Source organism: Corylus avellana, chromosome ca5, assembly GCF_901000735.1.
Source record: "Corylus avellana chromosome ca5, CavTom2PMs-1.0".
NCBI classification, from domain to species: Eukaryota; Viridiplantae; Streptophyta; class Magnoliopsida; order Fagales; family Betulaceae; genus Corylus; species Corylus avellana.
The window spans coordinates 18251901-18273386 of NC_081545.1; the positions used below are offsets into that span (position 1 = coordinate 18251901).

A 21486-nucleotide genomic window follows, 5' to 3' on the forward strand; every position below is an offset into this window, starting at 1 on the left:
GTTCTATATAGGTCATAAACATCATTAAATTCATCTGTACTATATACATCAACAGTACTGCAAATTCTATCACTTGTCAAAATCAACATCATTCATTACATCAGTCATAATTATATAATGTGATATCCACAAGGTTATATTAAAACCCTCCCAACGATCATGTCTATCGTCTACTCTGGTTGTTCATTTTCATTATCGATATATGTAACACCCAAAAATCAAACAAGTATTATTAATTCGATATTAAAACTTCAAGAAAAACACATAAAATATGCACCGATTGTCATGCTAGGATAAGTACGAAAGGGTTCGGAAGCAATAGGAAAAAAAAGGCACGAAAAACAAGGTTGAAAACGTGAAGATTAGGGTAATAAGTAATTGATAAAAAAAATAAGGAGTAATTACTTTTTGCCCTTATAAACTACAGCGCTTTGGCACTTTCCCCCCATGAACTACCAACTATGATATCTGACTCCACCAAACTACCATCTTTTGACAAAAGGCCCCATTCCGTCAATAAAAAGGGTTAAAATTAACGATCAACGGTCATGTGCAAGTCATGTGTCATTTTAAATTTTTTTCTTCCACTTTTGCCCTCACTTTAGACCGAGAAAATGACGCTTATACACTCCTAAACCCTAATCCAACACATGAAAACAATTTAAAATGAGGGCAAAAGTGGAAGAAAAAAAAATTAAATGGCACATGACTTGCACATGATCGTTGACCGTCAATTTTAACCTATTTGACTGACGGAATGAGGCTTTTTGTCATAAGATGGTAGTTTGATGGGGTCAGGTGTCATAGTTAATAGTTCATGGGGGAAAGTACCAAGGCGCTGTAATTCATGAGGGTCAAAAGGTGATTATCCCAAAAATTAAAAAATACTCATCCTTTTCCCCCTTTGATTAGAAAAAAAAATAAAAAAATAAAAAAAAATACTCAACGGACAAAGTCTCGCATTGACAGTCTCATTACATGGGATCCAAATCTAAGCACACATGTATGGTTTAGAGAAATCTGTACATCTTTGTCTTACATAGCTAGCTGTACTTCCATGGTTTCAATACCACACAATTACAACCTTCCAACCAAGTTTCTCAACCCACGAATTTACAGAACAGTCCAAAAGAGCCCAAGGTACATCAATGTTGTTATATAAGAACACAAAAGAAAAAATTATAAAAGAAAAAGAAAAAAGAAATAAAGAAAAACTATACTATTGGTTACTACCTCTACAAAATCCCTCCATATTGCTTCCTTTCTTCCACTCTACGAGGCCTCACTAGCAACTAATCTACAGATCACGTACAAGAGTGATCTCATTTTTAAACTATTGCTGCCACAAAAACAAAATTACATATGTGCCACTCATTCATCTATATATATATATATATATATGCTTATCATGATAAGTCACCCAAAAAAAGCAACCTGCAGCAGCAAAGTTAGTTTGAACATGTGGCCTGCAGCAGCATGACTGTGAGACATGCAATGAGGAAGAAATGTGGGGAGCAATCTAACTTGGCAGCCACTGATGGGGTAGAGGGGCTGGAAGGCACTGCACCAATAACTGTTGAGCCGCTTGAGCTTGTATTCAACACTGATGAGGTTGTGCTGCATAAATATATATATATGCAATTCCAATCCAAAAACTTGTTAATTTGTAGCTAGGTAAAATAAATGAAACTATTGCTAGTAATTAAGTAGAGTTCACCTTGTGGATGGATACTGACATGTCCCCGAACCTGCAGTGATGGAAAATGAATACAAAAGAAAAGAAAGAAATTATTATTATAAGCCATTCAAATTCATTCTAGAGACTGCTAGAGCCTAGAGGCCATTCTAGCTCCCATGAATTTCCCATGAAATGTGTTGGAAAATATCAAGGCAAAAAGAAATTGGTACTTTAAGATTCGATCGTAACGACGATATCTCTAGAACGTTTTTTTTCCCCTTTCTAAGTGCTAAGGGATTTGATAAAATAGTTCCTACGATACAATAAAGCCCAAATGTCACTCTAGAAAAAACACTTTCTAGAGTAACAAGAAACACTTTTATGGGGAGAATAGCACAAAAGAGATGTGAAAGAGAGAATAAAAAGAAGCTATGAGATTGTGTATGTGCATATGATCAAAGGGTCATACTTATAGTGATTTTGGACACATAATGGTCCAAAATCATTAATCCAATGGTGAGAAATAGTAACCACCTAAAGATCCACTTTAATAGACACCATAAGAGTGATAAGTCGCATATTAAATCCTTCCAACGACTAAAAAAACATTCAAATTTTCTATAATATCGTACATGAAACGGCTAGGCTAGTTCAGTCGACCGAGCCTTATAACGCCCAAAGCCTATTGCCCTTGCCTGTGCCACTGGCATCTAGCCATTTTCTCTATCACTCAATTTATTATTAAGTGAGGAGGATTCCTTATGAACTTGTTGACATATTTATACATAGCTAATGTGGGGCAAATTTTTTCCTACACTTCAAAATTTTGGTTTTCCCTCCAAACTTTAAGATTGACTTGAAATTGTAAATCTTTCAACTAAATGCACATAAAACTTGTAGATATAAAATAGATTTCATAATTATTTGAAATATTCAAAATAATTAACTTTTATTCAATATGGCGTACAGAAAAGACAACTTACTTGGGTCGGTGCTTGTAGTTACAGCAGTTCCTCCAAAGTTGCAGCTACTTGGAACCGGATTCTTTTGATAGTACACATTAAACGCATATGAGGCATGATCACGAATGGTGCTGGGGTTGTAGCAACTCCCACCAGCCTGAATTGCAGAACAATCTGCACCACCATACCCACAAGCATAGTCCAAAGCAACTTGTAAAGCTGTTGGTGATGCACTTTGGCTAACAACACACCAGCTTGCTCCTAAGGCTGCAGGTGATGTGGTTGCAGCCGGGTTCGCAAAGGGTGTCATGGTGGCTGGTGTGGTTGAATAATCTGGGTTTGAGTTTGGGTTCATGATTGGAGTTGTGGAAGTGGGGGTGGTGGGAGTTATTGTTGGAACAGTTGTGACTGGAGTGGTGATGTCTTTTTGAGTGGTGGATATTGCAGAAGTGAATTGTAGATGCCTTTCATATTCTTGGTGTTTTTCTTTTATGTGTACTATTGATACCTTCTTTGTTATACTTGAGCCTGTACTTGAAATAAACAAGTTGAGATAAGCTTTACTTTTTGCTTATGCTTGTAAGAACAGAAATAGAAAAAACAGGAAATGAAATCACTTTTGTTAAGCAAATATTTCTCCACGATACAATGGAACTCAGAAACTTTTTTGAGTTTGATTGCGTTTTGCACAAAACGAAACTAAACCAGAACACCCTCAGGTCCTTCTCTTATCCTCTCAATTTTCAAAATCATCATTGAATATGTGAGGTGGATTCCACATATGGGGGCCACAAATTCAATGGTGATTTGAAAATTAAAAGGATGGGAGAAAGACCGAGAGAGGATGTATATCACGTCTCGTTTTGAGAAAGAGAGAAAAAGAGAGAATTTTATGTGATATAAAACTTGTCTGCTATTATTAGACCATACCGAAAAGAATGGAACCCATTTGGAGAAAGAACAATCATTTAGAGAGAGGGAAAGAACTGTACCAGTACAGGAAAAGCAAAGAAATTCCAAGTCCAACATGTAAAGCAATTAAAGCATGAATTCAAAGTGTAACCATAAAATTCATGATTTCAAGAGCTACGGTTGATCAAATGACAAAATACAGAGCCACAAAATTTGATATTTATGTTGCAATGAACATCCGGGATCTTATGAAGGAAGAAAATTGAAGCAATAGAAGTATGAATTCAGAGAAAAAAGAAGTGCATTTGAAATGGCTTAATTCAGAGCAAGAAGACTATGGAATACTTTTCAATGAACATCTGGCGTCTTAGGAAGCTGTCTGGGGCACAAGGACCATCATACAGAATAATAAATACTGTTTAAATGACAAATTCAGAGCAAAAGAACTGCATATTTATGTTTGGATGAAACTCTGAGGTCTTAGATAGCTGTTTGTTGGTAAGAAAAGAAAAGAACACACTCACTTGTTTAAGTACTAAAGAAAAAAACGAGACAAGCCAATTGGAATAAAAATAAAAACAAAAGAAGATGCCCACATTAGAATAGAAGTAATGAAACCAAATATTGAAATGAAAAGCAGCAAAAGAAACAAGACAAAGCCACTCACCAACACAGAGAAAATGACACAATAGGAGAAATATGAAGCAGTTGAGGACCCTTTCATCCATTGACAACCCTCCTGTCTTCTTCTTCTTCTTCTTCTTCTCTAATGTTGCTCTTTAATTATCTAGCTCTGCCTTTCACTTGGTTTCAAACAGAGAAAGTGAAGCAAAGATATCATAAACTAGAGGAGCATCAATGATTTTGTTGGAAAGAAAAGGATTGAGTACCTCTCGACATGTATATAAAAATATATATTTTAGAATAGGCACCCTAGAGAGAAAGCGGAGAAGACTTGAGAAGGGAGACATGGGGTGTAGGAAGGTGCAAGCAAGAGAAGGTGCAAAAAGGAGGGAAAAGGTGGGGAAGAAGGTTGAAAAAAGAAAGCACAGAGATTTTTTTGGAATATAGGTTTGGTATGTGGGCTGGGTAAGTGATGATTGTAATGATGGTGATGATGTGGGCATTTTGCCTTTTCTCTTCTTTATGCTTCTCCCTTAAATGTTTTATAGGACCAAGTCTACTCAATACAGCCTCAAAATTTACTGCTCTAGTTTAAAGATCTTCAATACAAATAGTGTCTTCATATTCATGGTTATGGAATAGTATGTGAGATTGGATCAAAGTTCAAACCCTATTAGTTTCATGATTATTTATGAAGCAAAATAATAGTTTTGAGATATTAGGACATGTTTGTTAATGTATTTTTTGGCTTTTAGTTTTAAAAAATATTCTGATGTGACGTAAAGATGAAAACATGGTTTGTGTTTTAAGTTGTAAATTTGTTCCGATAATTGAAAACGAAAGACAGAAATAAAAAAATCAAAATCAACAATACTAACTGCAGGACACCTGAAATGACAGTCAAGTTTTCTTCTTTCTTTTTCTGGGCTTCTTGTGTTTTTCTCTTTTGTGGTTGGGTTGATTTCTGGGCAAGACTTTGTTGGTTTGTTTGTTTGGTTCATGACTATGACTGCCAACTGCAGAAGCACAATGCCATTATTATTTATCTCTTTTTGGCCGTACCATCTTTTCAATTTTTTTTTCACTTTAAGTGATTCCATAGGTGTAAAAAGAGTGGTGACCCTGACACTGGACCTTAAATCAACCAATGTGGGACAACTTGTCCAAGACAAAATAATCAACATTCTTTAACCCCCTTTGTTAGTAATGGCTTTTGGTGACACACAGTAAGTTTCCATTGAAATTGTAGCACTCTAATCACTATTTATAGGGTCGGCAATTTTTGACATGATCTGAGAATTTAACACAAAGTTAACACTAAATAGTCTTATATCCATGTCAAACCCGACACACAAGTAAGAATTGCCGACGCTATTCTTAAGTAGGCCATGATTAACTCAAGTATCCTCTATCAAGGATGAACTCCACGTGAGGTTATTATAATTGTTTATCACCACTAATGAGAAAGCAATCAATATAAACAGTGAAGGTTTAATTAGTTTAGGGTTGCTGCTATAATTAGGAGGAAAATGGTGTTGATGCTTATTGGGGGGGTTGGGGTGGGGGCCATGGTGAAATAAAAAGCAAGCAAAATGGGAGAAATTGGTCCTCAAAGTGAGCCATCCAAAATTCTATCCTAAGCCTGCACTTTTGACCAATTGGATTTGAAATATAACCTACGCTTATCACAGACTACTTTGTTTTTTATAGGCTACACATAAAGGCACTTCTTGATCCTTGCTCCCATTACATTATTTAATTGGAGTGTCTTTGAAATATATTATTATTAGAGGCCGAAAACCCATGTTACTTCCAACTTTATTTGTCAATATTCCCACCTTATTTTTACAAAAGACAGAAAGAGAAGAAAATCTAGATATGTTTTAAAGTAAAGTAAAATTTGTATATTTTCCACTAAGCTTCTCTTTAAGAAAGGTATAATAATGATATATGGAGTTAGTTTAAGGGCAAAGTCAAGGCTTCAGGAATGGGATTGTCTCTCCTGGAACAAAATTCTGATCCCATCGCTGCTTATTGTCCTATTTAGTCTTGTTCTGTCATATTTCAGTTCTTATTCTCAGAACTTTCTTTTTAACAAGCATCTCAAGAATATTTTGTTTCTTTTTCTTTTCTTTCTTCTTTTTATTTTTTATTTTTTTTCTTCAGTTCTTGTTTTTACTAAACTACAATAATAATAATAATAATAATTTATTTATTATTATTATTATTATTATTATTATAGTTGAATCCCTTAAGATAATTGGCTAAAATTGCGACAGATGCCCTTTTTGAATAAATATGCTTAAGTGAAATGGGTGAGTAATTCTAGAAATCACTCTTGTGTCACTCTAAGAATGAGGCGGCTTTTAAAATCACCATTTGATTAAAATTCAATAATAAGCAATTATAAGGCTAGTGGTGATTTTAGAAGTCACATTATTTTTTGAGTGACACAAGAGGGATATAAGAGTGACTTCTAGCATTACTCAAAATGAGCATATTGACCTAAGAATTCAACCCCAAGGAATTTCTTCTTTTTAGAGCATGTTTGGGATTGCGTTTGAGAAATAAAACTTTTAAGTCAAAAATAATTTTTTGGCAAAAGCTTTATTTTTAAGCTTTTATGAAAAATGCATTTTGGCTATTTTTAAGTATTTTGAACCCTTAAAAGCACTTTCAATTTTTTTTCACTAAACAAGTATTTTTTTTTTTTTTTTTCAGATGGACCTTTTAAGTATTAAATGCACTTTTAAGCTCTTCAAACGCACACCCAAACAAACCCTTAACCTTCAATCTTTTTTCAAACCAAGTGGAGAGGAGAGTTTTCTTTTCTTTTTGTCAAGTCCCTGAATTCCACTCTACCCTTTTTCTCTCTGTCTCTTGCAAGTGCTATTTCTTTAATAATTTTGAGAAATTGAGCTGTAAGCGATTGGTAGACATGGTTATCATTACCATCATCATTCTTCAGGTTAGTGTGTTTTGTTTGACATTTGTGTTTTGCAGTGTTAATCTAGACTAGCAATACTCATCCTCTATGCCCTTTTGTAGCAATTTAACATAAAAAAATAAATTTTTTGTATTTAGCCATCAATATATAAATATGAAACTAATGTTTTTTTTTTTTTTTTTTTTTCCTACTTTGATAAGAATAGCACAACTCTCTGCAAAAAAATTGTCATCGAGTATTGACTGTATTTAAGAATAGCACAACAAACCCTATGCAAAAAACAATAATAATAATAAATTGTGATTGGGTATTAAGTATTAACTATATATGCAGATTTCATTTTTTTTTTCAATTAATATTATGTGTGTATGTTTTTTCCTTAATAAAAATTACAACTTCAAAATTAAGATTTTTTTTTTTTTAGTGGGATAATAGAAGATTATAGTGTTTTTGTTTTACTTTTGTGTATTGTATTGTTAATCGGGATTAGCAATACACATACTTTATGCCCTTTCTTGCAGTTTAACGAAAAAAGTTATAACTATGAAACTAGTGTTTTGTGCTACTTTGATAAGAATAGCACAACCATCTGCAAAATTAAGGTTGCAACACACTAATCTCGAATTTTGACAGCCTCACAACATTCTTTTGGATTAGAACTTTCACTAAAAAATTTATGAATTTGACCATACAAAAAATATGCTATACATAAGAGAATATTGTACCAATGTTGGGTAGTGTACAAAAGTTTCTGAGTTTAGAATCTTTTCATTACTATTATTCTTTCCCAAGAAGATTCCTTGAAAAAAGAAAAATAATTTAAAAGTAAGTTATTGGGTAGTTTCAATAATTGAATTAAATCCAAGGGGATAAGTGAAGTGTGACCACAAGCATTCCCAGCCACTACACGATACAAAATCAAATCCCCTGCTTTCTCTGTTTCACTCTTTCACCTCTGCATTCCCCACAAAATGAAAGAGGATTGGATAAAAAGAAAATAAGGACCACAAGAAATGGCACCCTTTTGTTGCTCACTCTCACTCACCCCATCATCAACCTCCATATCCAAGTTCATCTCAGGCCAACCTTTCCTCACCATGCTTGACAAGCGCTGCACCTCCATGAAAGACCTTCAAAAGATTCATGCCAACCTCATCAAAACTGGTCTAGCCAATGACACTGTTGCCGCCAGCCGCATCCTGGCCTTCTGCGCCTCCCCGGCCGGTGACATGAACTATGCATACATGGTCTTCACTCGTATCCAAAATCCAAACCTTTTTGTGTGGAATACCATCATTAGAGGCTTCTCTCAAAGCTCAACTCCACATAATGCATTGTCTCTTTTTGTTGACATGTTAATATCCTCACCTAATGAACCTCAAAGATTGACTTATCCTTCTGTTTTCAAAGCTTATGCCCAACTTGGACTAGCTCATGATGGAGCTCAGCTTCATGGGAGGATCATAAAAACCGGTCTTGAGAGCGATCCATTTATACGAAACACCGTCTTACATATGTACGTCAGCAGCGGGTTTTTGAGTGAGGCGTACCGAATGTTTGATGAAGATACCGAATTCGATACCGTTGCGTGGAATTCGATGATTATTGGCCTTGCTAAATGTGGAGAAATCGATGAGTCTAAGAGGTTATTCGATAGAATGCAATGCAGAAATACGGTCTCATGGAATTCTATGATTAGTGGATATGTTAGGAATGGGAGGTTGATGGAGGCATTGGAGCTTTTTTGCAAAATGCAGGAAGCAGGTATTGGACCTAGTGAGTTTACAATGGTGAGTTTGTTAAATGCCTGTGCTCGCTTAGGAGCACTTAGACAAGGGGAGTGGATTCATGATTATATTAGAAAGAATGATTTTGATATGAATATCATTGTTACTACAGCAATAATTGACATGTATTGCAAGTGTGGCAGCATTGAAAAGGCTCGTCAAGCGTTTGAGGCCGCCCCAACGAAAGGATTATCGTGTTGGAACTCGATGATCTTGGGCCTAGCCATGAATGGTGATGCAGAAGAAGCACTTCATTTATTCTCCAAGCTTCAGTCTATGAATTTGAAACCAGATAATGTTAGTTTTGTGGGTGTTCTCACAGCTTGTAACCACTCGGGCATGGTGGATAAAGCAAGTTATTTTTTTAAATTAATGACAGATACATATAAGATTAAGCCATCAGTAAAGCACTATAGTTGCATGGTTGATGTGCTAGGCCGAGGCAGGCTACTTGAAGAGGCAGAAGAGCTAATAAGAAGTATGCCAGTAGACCCAGATGCCATTATATGGGGATCTCTGCTCTCAGCATGTACAAAGCATAGAAACATTGAGATGGCCAAGCGGGCAGCAAAGCATGTGATTGAGTTGGATCCAAGTGATAGCTGTGGTTATGTGCTTATGTCCAATCTTTATGCTGCCTCCAGTCATTTTGAAGAAGCAATGGAGGAGCGGCTTTCCATGAAGGAGAAGCATATAAAGAAAGAACCAGGATGTAGTTTGATTGAAGTGGAGGGAGAAGTTCATGAGTTTGTTGCTGGTGGCAGGCTGCATCATAGAGCGCCAGAGATCTACTCTTTGTTGAATCAACTGGGACTGGTGTTACAAGAGACATTGGACAACTTTTGGTGCCACCAGATAAAAGATATCGCCATATGAAAGCCTATTAATAACTTTTTTGTTTGTCATCTTGGTTCAATTGCCAACATCCTGAGTTACTGATTTGGGCTTTAAATTTCCTTTTTTCTTTTTTGTAAAATTTTAGGAAAAATTGATGCTGGGAGTGTGATTCCTGTGAGAGCAGTAAACTTAGAAGCTGGTACAAATCAAACCCTTTATAGAATTGTAACTAATTTGATATTTCGAATGCTTTATGTAATATATCCCTTTGAAAGATTTACTCCAGCACTCGGCAGATGATATTTGTTGGCAAGTAGCAGTATATTGATATGAAAACAGGGCAATGTCATATGTATTAACTAGTGATGCTAGAAATCAACATCACCATGGAAGTGAAAAACATTTTGGGAGCATTCATATAAATGTATATGAGCCATATGACAGACTAATGGATTGCTGCTAACTAGGCTAGGTTTTTGACATTGTTCGCCCTGGTGCCCAAGAGTAAATCTCAGGGGGCATAGAACCATTGGTGAGCAAGTTGGGTGGCATCCCATATAAATCTGAAATATCAAGGTGATGAGTGCGGCCGTTTTGGTAGTGTTGATTCTGCATAGCAGCAGCAATTTCATCATCATCCAGTGGCAGGCGGTCAAAAGTGGCATTCATGAATGATGCAGCCATGATCACAACAGGGCCAGAAGCAATGAGTGCACCAACCACACCCCCACCCACAACCTGCCCCTGAGCACCGGCTAGGTAGATTGTCAGGCCAGTGATGCCTGGCGGGGCTGGTGGAGGCAAGATTGATCCAAGCAATGAAAGAATCTCAAACCGACCGTGAAGGGTCACAATTGCCCCAGACGAGGCCGGTTGTCGCAGCGTGACATTCGTTACGCATCCGCTCCCGCTAAGTATGCAAATGCCACGTTGCTTCCTCCTTGCAAAATTAGCTAAACTTTCACTCACATCGCAGCCAGAGCTCACTTCCATAGCATGTGCGCGGAGCGCATTAGCACTGTCTCGGGTGACAATAATTGGGGGCTTTGGCTTGTTCTTAGAACCGGCCGGCCTCCCACGAGGCCGCCTAATGGTCTCCCCCTCAGCCACAGAAGAAACTGGTGACACTACCTTTGGCACTTTGGGAGACATGAGCATATCAATGGCAGGCCTATTGTGATTCCCCTTGTCCTGCTGCTCTTGTTGGCTTCGATCCATGGCAGCTTTGGACCCAACACAAGGCACTGCTAGATCTGCTCCTCCAGCCATTCATGCGCACGCTGCTCACAAATGACAGGAAATTCGCCAAAACTGTGGTCCAAGGTGTGAGTTTAAGTAGCCCCATTCTGCCAATAATTTTATCAGACGAACCAGAAAGAATGACGGGATTAGGAGATGGTTAAGTAGATAGAGTTTAAGTAAATACTAACCCTGCAAATAAACGTGGATTTGTGTACTACTCTCACCGCCTAATTCCCAACTGACTAATTATTCATGTCAATTGCCTTACCCAACGGGTATCCATAGAAATATTCCACTTCTTAAAATGTGCCCTGGCATGCTCCATTCTTTATGACCATTTTATTTTACAATCAACTATTGTGGAGTTATTAAAAGGCCATTCAATATGGGTTGAGAAGGCAATAAATAACAAATCAATACTAGTAGAAAAAATAGGAACACGATTAGTGCCTTCCAAAATATCTGTTACAAAACCAAAAAGTTGGATCCTAAACTAAGAATTCTATTCAACTGTTTGATCAGAAATTCCCTGTGAGAAGAATCAAAATTAGCCAGATGCCTAACTCAAAAATCATGCCCCAACTTGAAATTACGTAGAATACAATATTGAGGCAGTGGGCATCGTCAACTAAACTTTTAAGTATGTACAATTGGACAGCGCCAAACACTCAAAAGCATCACAAAACAAAAATCTCAATTTAACTCTCATATAACACCCTAATTTGCCTTTTTCCAAACTCACTACAGCACCCGGGCGAAAGGAAGAAATGAAAGCACGGAAATTGTTAGTAGCTACGTTGCCAAATTTCAAGTGCTAAGACGGAGTGTCCTGAGAACCGCTTAGGATTATCAAATCACTAGGGCCCTGCTGCTGATGTTCTTTTGTGATCCCTGGTCATGAATGAGAGAAATCGGGGTATCCTGGAGGTCCATGATGTTGTGAATTCTGCTGGCCTGGAGCTCCATGATATTGTGAGTTCTGCTGACCAAATCGATATCTATTAATCTGTTGATTCCGTTCCGCTAAGCTGTAATATGTGCTGTCTGGAACAGAAGACATTGTTCTTGAACCAGGTCCGTAGTTCCACGCAGAAAAGCCGTCATCCTAGTCAACACAAGGCAAACTTCTAACAAAACGCAGTAAAATAATATATGAAACCAATCAAACATTTGAGAAAATTTCGATACAAAGAATCACTAAGTAGATTTGAAATAGCGTTGGGGAAACTCCAGAACTTAAGTTTGAAGCATATGACAAGCAATATTTTTCCCAGACTAGACCAAGCAAGCGTGCAAGGTCAGCCCTGTATTATGCAAAACTTCAAAAATAATCGCATGTCACAACCAGCATAATAATAACACGTCATAAATAGCAGTACCACGCATGCACCTTCAACCCTATACTATGCATTACTTCAAAAATATTGCCATTTCACTACCAGCACAGCAACAACTGTCATCAAACAGCACTACCATTGCAAACACCCATCACCAAACGAATTCAATCAATTCCTTATTTAATTGTATCTTTGAAAGAAATAGTGGCAGCCTATATATTGTAGAATCATCCATTAATTAGTCATTACCTGTTGAAATGGAGTAAAATTATTTCCCCCCATGTAGTTGGAATGTAAAACTTCATCATAGCCACCATGAGAGATTGTAAGGTCAGTGGATGGGTTATGCAGAAACCTTCCAGAATTTGTATGAGTCCCAAAATTCCCATAACCAGAAGCATTAGCAGGTAGAGGTAATCTGCTTGATGGGGCTCCACTATTGTATTGTGGAAGGCTGTAGTTCATTCCTGCAAGAGATTGATTGGATGCACTATTGCCAGGATATCCTCGGTCCATAGCAGATGTCATATATGCTTGAGTCCGAGGCAGTGAAGGATACCTAATCCCATTGGCTAATTGTTCCAAAGTAAGGTTAGCTTGAGTGTAAGGCTGATAAAGGCGATGCGGATGTACAGAAGATGACTGAACATTAGAAAAGGCAGCAGGATTCAAAACCTGCACAATTGCAAAAACATGTCAATAATATATAAAAGCGATATGTTCTATTTGGTCTACTTTCCTTTTGAATTGCATCACATTGACTTCTAAAGAATGATAATTGTGATTAACCTCTTGTATAATAATTGTGATTAACCTCTTGAATACAGAACAACCCAGACAAATAACTAAAGGGCGCCAAGCATAAAAGGTCATTCATTGTGTCAGCTAACTTAGCTAGCAAAGTCTCTTATTGTTGTATGAGAGACCTGAGATTAAATCCTGCCAACACCAAGTAATAGGGAGGGTTTAGTGATGGGACAGTGATACCTCCTGATGTGGCCCATAGACCTGGAGAGCCTGCAGTAGACAAAAAAGAAACAGGTCGCATACCTTTAACATGGAGTTGGTCGAACTGCTTAATGGTGACCCAGCACTTTTGGATAATGAGGGTATCGACGGTGTCACAGGGAATGGTGAATGCAGAAGATCATCAGAATCTCTCAAAGATTTAATAGTCGATGCAAACAAATCACTTTGTATGGTATCTGAATAAGAATGCTGTAAAGCAGTACAAGAAACAAGGACCAATTACACAAATACCATTGAAGTTGGATATTTATGAGAATCAGGGAAGTAGCAGAAGTAAAAAAGCAGCAAATTATTACACAAATACAAATGAAGCCATCACTAACAGCAGCAACGAATCCAGTTGCATTTTCGGTATTATACAGTGAACAATGTTCATAAGAAGGCACAAAGAAACCAGGCCTGTTCTAAGTGAAAACCATATAACTGAGCATGAAAGCCCTAAGCACCTGCAGTCATGGCCAGTGGTTTAACACGGCTAGATTACCAACTTGGATCTAATCCTTTTCCCCCTTTTCCAATGCAGAGTTAAGGGTAGAGAGAGAGAGAGAGAGAGAGCTTCCCTAGACCCTACTACTTTTTCCTTTTTAAAATTAAAATGGGAATGAAATCAGTCCACTCTTCTGGTTCATTTTTAAATTAGCCAGATCCCTGTATGATAATCTTAAAGTTAAGCAAGATCAAGGGCAAAAATATATAAACTGATCTCATAGCAATCTTGGACTATAAGAAGGGGTTGCGAAACCTACTTGAAGCCCGAAGGGTTGAAAGCTACATTTTTTGAGCGATTCATCAACCCCAACAAATATTTTAAGCTGATGCAAGTACCAAATAGAATAGAATGATAACTTACAGTATACATGCTCTAGCCACCAATAGTACTCACACCATCATAATATGAAGGTCAATCAAATAAAAATAAAAAATAAAAAAAAAATTACGTTTATATTTTCAATCTAAGCTTCGACAGAAACTGACTTGAAAAACTGAAATTCATGTTGTATGCCCATATTGAGATAAGACACTAACTGTTATCACAGTTGTCAACCAACAAGACTTTTAAGACTCATTTCACACCATACTCCATTTAGGTTAAGGAATGCATAGAAGGATTAACCTACAAGAAGAGAAAAAGAAACATTTGTGAAAAAGCAAGACAAAAAAAAGGATCTGCTGGAGGTTAACTGGGGGGGAGCTTTGAGCGAGCAGATGCCCTTCCTCAAACAGGTCCTGCCAAAGTCCATGAGAGAGACAGAATTTACAGTAACAAGATTTAGGAATGTGGGCAGAATCAAGGGACATACAGGAAGGAAAAACCAAAATGCCAAAATGCCAAAATAGAATGGAAAAACCAAAATGCCGATCAAAATAGAATAAAAAAGGGAAAAGCCCACATTCCCCCCTCAAACTACCACCTAATTAGCAATATCCCACCAAACTTTCAATTGAGACAATGAGCCTCCCAAACTACAAAAAATTGTCAATGTCCCCCAATAACAAAAATACCTTTAATAAAATAATAAAAAAATTAGAACTATTTTTTTAAAAATAAAAACCAAGGTGTGGAAATTTATAAAAGAAAAAAAAAATCATTTTTTCTTTAAAAAAAAATATTTTTTAAAATTTTTAATTTATTGGAGTATTTTTATTTTATTGAAAAAATTTCTGGGTTATTTTTATTCTTTTGCTGGGCATGGGAGGATATTGTCAATTTTTTGGTAATTTAGGGGGATATTGTCACAGATGAAAGTATGGGGGTATTGTCAATTGGGTGGTAGTTTGTAGGGATATGTAGGCTTTTCCTAATAAAAAATTCACAAAGAATTAAGGGGATGAGAAAAGCAAAAGGACAATGATTGACCATATTTACTCAGAGTTTCACTACACCACTTCTTTTTGTAATAGCAAATGATAGTGGCAGAGTTTGGTTCCACCAAACGTAGTGCACAGGAAGCTGCACTTAAGCCAACATGAGAATCTACTTCAGTCATCACGCATCTATAAATGTACTAAACAATAGCCTCACCAAGAATTATGCATGACTAAAAATATATAATTTGTGGAATTGCATATTTGAAATTATGCTGCAGAGTATAAATAGTGTACAGCAACAGTTTCTGCATCTTTTTGAAGGACGCCAATATCTAGCAAAAACAGAATGGACAGTATTACTAGCAATATTATTACCAATTCACTTGAAAAAGCAGGAAGATTTCTGATTTGCGAGTCTGCCCTAGCAAAAGAGAATGCAGAAGTTGGCTGTTGAGAGTTATTAAAATCAGAATCAGATAGAAATGCATTGGTTAGCAATTCACGTCCAACTGTTGCCTCAGGAATAGTATGGTTCATCAACTCTGACTGCGAAGACACAGTTAAATCATAATTTCTAGCATCAGCAGCCCCTGTAAAAGTATCATACATGGATCTAAGTTGCTCGTCACCAGTGTGCCCTGAATTTCTGTATAGGAGAAAAATTAAAAAATATCATGAGCATTTTAAACCAATAGAATGTATATGGACCAAGTAAGAGAATCATACCTGGAATCCAAGTGCCCATATGAACCATCAATTGCAACAGAGGCCTTTCCCCAGTCAAGTTTTGATGGATTAGACCCAAGAGGCTCAGAAAATGAAGAATTACTGCTCGCTTTATAGGTACCGAAGCTTAACTGTGAGCAGTCGGCAGCCAAAGCTTGCAGGTGACTTGGAAGGACTAATGCACAGTTATCTTCTGTTGTAGGCACAGCTGGCTCCTCATTCCTTAAACTTAGTCGATGCAAGGTTGCAGTAGTTGATGACACATCTACATTGGTATCATCAGTCAAAGGTGCTGAATGATTTGGAAAGGATAAATGTGAGCCACTACCTGTTCCAGATAACAGATTTAAAATGGTAATAACAATAATAATAATCATAACTAAAGGATATGCATTGAGGATTATGCTACAAGTGCAACATCAATTTGTTCCTCAAAGACAACATTGGATTCTTACTTATCAAAAAAACAAAGGATCATGCTAACAGTGCAACATCAATTTGTTCCTCAAAGACAACAAAAGCCAATTTTAATGCAAAAATTATAAATAAAGAAAAAAAAAATGATAACAGGATCATGAAATATGATAAAAGGACAATGACTCCAACATGTGTAGAAGGTAATCATGGCATTTTTTTTTTTTTTTAACTCCAGAATTCATTTCTGTAGAAAAGCTTAACTAACTTTACTGGCAAATGAATACAACAGGAAATGCCATATATGTATCATAAATAGAGGCAAGCACAGAAGGTTAAATACAAAAAAGGGGCAAAAGAACATCATTACAAGTTGAGATATGTTGAAAATCTGCAAACATGGCAATGGAGAATGTAACTAACCCCAAGTAATTTTTAGAAGCAATACTCGCATCTCAAAATTTTAACCAAGGTACAAGACACTAACATACATCTATCACTCAGAAAATGTTGTCCATCAAAGTTTTTTTCTTTTTTTAAAAAAATTAAAAATTTAAAAAGAAAAAAAAGAACTAAAACAGCTGAGGAAAATTATAGAAGGGGCTTCATAGAGGCCTAATCTTCCAACGGTCTATTATATATTTACACTGGAATAAGCAATATTTAATTCAAACAATAATAATTACCTTCCTGGAGCTCAAAGGCCATATGAGAACCATACGAACTTATATCCTTCAATAAGAAATTATCGCAATCAGATGCTCCTCCAGCATTGTTCATGATGATCTGCCTACTAGATGCAGAATCACATCTGACAGGGTCAAAACTAAGATTTTCACTTACATCCCCCTTCAACACCCGGACCGCGTCTGACACACAGTTCCTAAAAAAGTTAGCTCTATTATCATGGGAGTTAGACTGATTACAGGATATCTCAGCTTCCGAGGCAGCAGGTGCATCTGCAACAGATGACCCACCATTAGCTGTTGGCTCCTCGATCACAGGACATTCATCATTTAAAACATGCTGGCGAGCACTAGCACCAGATTCATTGATTGCCTCTAACATTTTAGACAGATCTTGTGGGTGCAAATCTTGGTGCCATTCTTGTTGCAAAGTAGCAGAAACATGGGAAGGCTTTGCACAGTAAAGGGATGAGTTCGGTGTGACTGCATCTTGAGGCGTGCAAGACGTCTGTGAGCCCTTGTTTTGTGGCCTACCCATCTTCAAAATGTCGGCCATTGAAGGACGCGCTATGGTGGCCCCCAACCAAGCAGACTGAAACCCTGGAGACAGCTGTGCAGATGTAGACATGGGATCACCTGTTCCTATTGACTGTCTTCTATTATCAGTACTAAAAGAATCACTGCAGAAGATATTAAAAGGTAACCTAAAATGAGAAATTAGAGAAGTGCTCAAGCAATAAAATCAAGGTCATGTTGTAACACTCTTATTGCATCAGACACATAAATGCAAAATTAACAAGACAAACAAATACCAACAGAAAAGTAAACTCTTTTGAGGACAATTGACTAAAAACTTGATAAAGAAATTGTTTAAAATCTAAATATATAACAATGGACTAGGGAAACACAGTTCTCAAATGCATGAATGAGAAAGTGATATCAATTACGATACTGACAATAGACATGATAGGCAAATCATTGGCAAATCATGATCTACAGCAGTAGCAGCATGTTGGTCAGGACTAAGAATTACTTATTCCAGCACATCATCTGTAATCAAATGCATTGTTCAGCCACAACAACCCATGACATGGAGTGAAACAAAAAGATTTTCTTACTTCCCTTCTACTCAGAAAGGCTGGATCAGAAGGTTTGCTACGACATGCTGAAGTCCACAAGGCAGAGAAGTGTCCCAATGAGAAGTAAGCATATTGTATACAATCATACAGCCAGCTCCCTTTCTCAGTCCAAGTTACCATGTCTTAGCACATTGTGCACAATTTTTCTAAAAGATATATATAGACCATAGTGAAGAATTGGTGAATGCATTTGGCCAAAGCAACACATGGCTGGTCTCAGCTGCAGGACCCTGGAAGCAGAATAGTCATGATTCTTCCCTGTAGGGTTTAGGCCAAAAAAGGAAAAATAAGGGCATACTAATAAATTGTTGATTCTTGGGATACCGTTTGGGATTCTTCCAAAAAAAAAAAAAACATTCGAGGATTCTTAATTTACGAATTCAGAAGCCTAGTCAAGTTTGTTCAAAAGCCAAGACACTCACTCAATTTCTTGTTGTCCACTCCAAACCAAAAAACAAAACTCTTGACGCCAAATAAGTACTTCAAGCAAATGATAATAAAGGAATAACTTAAGGTCTCTACAGGACATATTGGTATGAGTTGGAGGAAATTCACATAAACAAGATGCAACCAGTAAACAATAAATAGTGTACAATACTTGTGTCACCACGTCTATGCAATCCTAAAGAAGGAGGCCATAATGGAGGAATCGGGACTAAAATTGAGATTAGACATGTTATAGTATGACCCAAGTTGAAGAGCTACCGAACAATCATGGACTCCTCACCCAATTTGCTTTCAAAATATTATTTACTTCCACGTGTTAGGCAAGCAAATGCCAGCAAAGAGTTCCACATAGATAAATCCATAGCAACGGATAACATCCAACTCACTGTATCTAGTGTAAAAGACATGGTTAATGCAACAACAAGAACTTCGTTATAGAACCAACCTATGCAGTAAAGTTTGCTGATTCATGGTTTTTCCCTCTGCATGAGTTATAGATGAGGAGAATGAAGAAGCTACTGACCCCTTCTCTCCATCGTATGCTGCTTTACCAAGTTCTGACAAGAGAATCACGAGTTGACACAGCATCAAAATCAATAACAGATTCATCAAATCATGCACAAGACTGTCTACAGTTCACAATTACCCGAACATTACCATTATAGCTAGTTTGAGTTGGTCCACTCCATCCAACATTACGCGTGCCATTATTACCCCTAACTCCACGATTCAAACCACCATTGTTAACACGAGACCATGATTCTTGTGTATCCTTCATCTGAAGATATCAAAAAGGATAAGATATGATACAAAATAAAAAATATAAATATAAAAAAGAAATTTTTTTTATAAGTAATAAACCAATCTCATTGAAAGCGTAAAGCACCTAAGTACAAAAACTATAAAAAAGAAATGGAAAGGGAAGGAACAAAAATAAAATCAACAAAAAAGCAAAAGAAAGAACCAGCTCAAGGTAAACTCCTCATTAGTAGCTAGGAAAGCCTGGCAGTCATGTCATCATGTCTTGCAATAGATATGTCCTTTACACAAGCACTTGTAACTTCGACCAAAAGATATGAAAAAATGGACATTTAAGGATACTCATACATCACGCAACACATAGGATCTAAAGTGGCTATCCTCAACTTTTTGATCAATTTTGTCATGAAGGACTTTAAAAAATGAGCTCATTACAGCCAAACTTCTTTCAATGAATATACTCAAACTTCATATAAGTAAAGAAAACATTTTGCAGATGCATCGTCTGCCAACAAACACACTGAGAAGTGTGCAAAAAGAAATAATAAAAAACTAAGACCATTGCAAGTATAGAAGAGAACTAAGTATCTACACAGAAGGGGAAAAACATTTCAAGCATGTTTTCAAAAGGGTACCTCTTTTCTTCTTTCACGTTTGCTCTTCACTTCGTGAAAAGTATCTACACAATTGAAAATTACTAATTCAATGATGACATTGAAGATCAAAAGTTATTTACAGAATTAACCGAAAAGCTTTCAAGCATAACACAGATTTGGACCAACCCAATCAAAAGAAAAAAGCAGACAAAAAAGTTGTACTTAAAAACATGAATTACAACGAAATTGTCAAATAAATGTCAAGAAAACGTAACCAATTTGAATGGCACAGTCGACAAATAAATTGCCATGCCTGATCCTTTCTTTCATTTTCTCTTTTTCAGTTCTTTTAACGTCGTCAATCATTATTACTAAAGGGTTCACACAAGACGAAATAAAATAAACAAAAAGAAGAATACCTCAATGCAATGCTTTCTATTCCCAATTTTTCCTTCTAATTCTTATTATAGTAAACCAAAACAAAAACCTAAATTTTTTCCGTGCATCTTTTTCCCGGAAACAACCGGAAAAAGTAATAGATAACAACTCAACGAAAAAAATATATATATATTCAAGATTTCACAATGCACTTCGTACAGACAAGGAGGAAAAACCATTATCCCAAAAGCAACAAGATAAAAGGCAACAGCACAACACACAACTGAGTTCTACTATACGCCACTATTAAACCAAAGAAAGAAAGAAAAAATTCTCTCCCCTTTATCTTTCTCTCCATTTTCTCGGAAACCAAAAAGAATGTAACAATTTAACCCATAAAAGAGGCTCTTTTTTTCCAAAAAAATCAGGTTTTATCCTAAAAAAAATTGGATGAATGCTTTATCCTAAAAATAATAAACCTTGAGAGAGGAGTAGCTGAGCGGCTTCGTTAGGGTCCATGTTACATTCTTTAAGTATGGCGTAGATCTCCTGGTCCGTACAGTGCTTCACAATCTCCTTCAAACTCTGCACCACCTTCTTCGTCTTCGGCGAAATCCCCTCTACGCCTTCATTCTTGCTTTCACTCCCCATCTTTTGTACTTTCCCTCGCTTTCTCGTCCGAGAAAATACCTTGCGGCTCTGGCTTAAAGTTTTCCTATCAGCCAAACACAAATGAAAAACCCACAAAACCCCTCTCTCTCCGTCTCTCTCTCAATCTCTTTCTCTCTCTTGTATTCCTCTTTACATGGGTTTATATATCGGTTTAATGTATCAGTTTGAGTAAGTCGTGGGGCGATTCTATCCTCACTCTACTGTTACTTACCGTCACTACATCACAGCCCGTAAGTGTTTCCAGCGGTGAGGGTGGGATCTACGTGTTGCTGTAATCTTAAGGAAGGGAGTCGTGGCCGGCGCGTGAGATTACGATAACTCGTGGGTCGGATTTATTTTGGGGGGTCTTTTTAGGTCAAATAGTTTTTGTATTTGTTCGAAATAAATGGTTGGATGAAGATTTTTTGGTTGGCTCCTTGCGGAGGAAAAGTGCATAAAAAAAATATTCCTTTTGATTGGTGCCACGTTATATTTGAAAAATATCTCTATGATGTGTACGATTATT

At 36.8% G+C, this 21486-nt stretch overlaps 4 protein-coding genes across 5 annotated transcripts; 1 reads left to right on the forward strand and 3 right to left on the reverse strand.

The window, feature by feature from the left end:
* Positions 1–962: 962 nt before the first annotated feature.
* Positions 963–4630, reverse strand: LOC132182815 (glucan endo-1,3-beta-glucosidase 12-like). The gene is made up of 4 exons (XM_059596163.1): positions 4220–4630; positions 2662–3168; positions 1718–1748; positions 963–1617 (listed from the first exon to the last, which is right to left on the reverse strand). Exons 1-4 carry the CDS (start codon positions 4278–4280, stop codon positions 1449–1451), a joined length of 768 nt encoding a protein of 255 aa, XP_059452146.1. The 5' UTR covers positions 4281–4630; the 3' UTR covers positions 963–1448.
* Positions 4631–8073: 3443 nt separating this feature from the next.
* LOC132182812 (pentatricopeptide repeat-containing protein At2g42920, chloroplastic) lies at positions 8074–10027 on the forward strand. The gene has a single exon (XM_059596161.1). The coding sequence runs from the start codon at positions 8137–8139 to the stop codon at positions 9784–9786; it is 1650 nt and encodes a 549-aa protein (XP_059452144.1). The 5' UTR covers positions 8074–8136; the 3' UTR covers positions 9787–10027.
* Positions 10028–10134: 107 nt separating this feature from the next.
* LOC132182813 (AT-hook motif nuclear-localized protein 16) lies at positions 10135–11188 on the reverse strand. The gene has a single exon (XM_059596162.1). The coding sequence runs from the start codon at positions 11014–11016 to the stop codon at positions 10216–10218; it is 801 nt and encodes a 266-aa protein (XP_059452145.1). The 5' UTR covers positions 11017–11188; the 3' UTR covers positions 10135–10215.
* A 203-nt stretch (positions 11189–11391) lies between these two features.
* LOC132180691 (uncharacterized) lies at positions 11392–21286 on the reverse strand. Of its 2 annotated transcripts, XM_059593597.1 has the most exons (10): positions 20789–21286; positions 19971–20014; positions 19234–19354; positions 19022–19133; positions 16991–17670; positions 15891–16218; positions 15540–15810; positions 13377–13544; positions 12576–13001; positions 11392–12094 (listed from the first exon to the last, which is right to left on the reverse strand). In XM_059593597.1, exons 1-10 carry the CDS (start codon positions 20958–20960, stop codon positions 11885–11887), a joined length of 2532 nt encoding a protein of 843 aa, XP_059449580.1. In that variant the 5' UTR covers positions 20961–21286; the 3' UTR covers positions 11392–11884. The 2 variants fall into 2 exon arrangements, with proteins under 2 accessions (XP_059449580.1, XP_059449581.1); XM_059593598.1 differs by lacking the exons at positions 19234–19354; positions 19971–20014; positions 20789–21286 and having other exon boundaries at positions 16991–17639; positions 19022–19090.
* Positions 21287–21486: the final 200 nt, after the last annotated feature.

What these genes read in the sequence shown, in the direction of transcription:
- LOC132182815 (XM_059596163.1), bottom strand. Translation starts at nt 4,280, where the DNA reads ATGGATGAAAGGGTCCTCAACTGCTTCATATTTCTCCTATTGTGTCAT. An exon ending in GTGTCATTTTCTCTGTGTTG is followed by an intron (nt 3,169 to 4,219) that starts GTGAGTGGCTTT and finishes TTTCAAGTACAG; the next exon opens with GCTCAAGTATAACAAAGAAG. An exon ending in TGTCAGTATCCATCCACAAG is followed by an intron (nt 1,618 to 1,717) that starts GTGAACTCTACT and finishes ATATTTATGCAG; the next exon opens with CACAACCTCATCAGTGTTGA.
- LOC132182813 (XM_059596162.1), bottom strand. Translation starts at nt 11,016, where the DNA reads ATGGCTGGAGGAGCAGATCTAGCAGTGCCTTGTGTTGGGTCCAAAGCT.
- LOC132180691 (XM_059593597.1), bottom strand. Translation starts at nt 20,960, where the DNA reads ATGGGGAGTGAAAGCAAGAATGAAGGCGTAGAGGGGATTTCGCCGAAG. An exon ending in CAGCAAACTTTACTGCATAG is followed by an intron (nt 17,671 to 19,021) that starts GTTGGTTCTATA and finishes TATCTTCTGCAG; the next exon opens with TGATTCTTTTAGTACTGATA. An exon ending in TATGGGCACTTGGATTCCAG is followed by an intron (nt 15,811 to 15,890) that starts GTATGATTCTCT and finishes TCTCCTATACAG; the next exon opens with AAATTCAGGGCACACTGGTG.
- LOC132182812 (XM_059596161.1), top strand. Translation starts at nt 8,137, where the DNA reads ATGGCACCCTTTTGTTGCTCACTCTCACTCACCCCATCATCAACCTCC.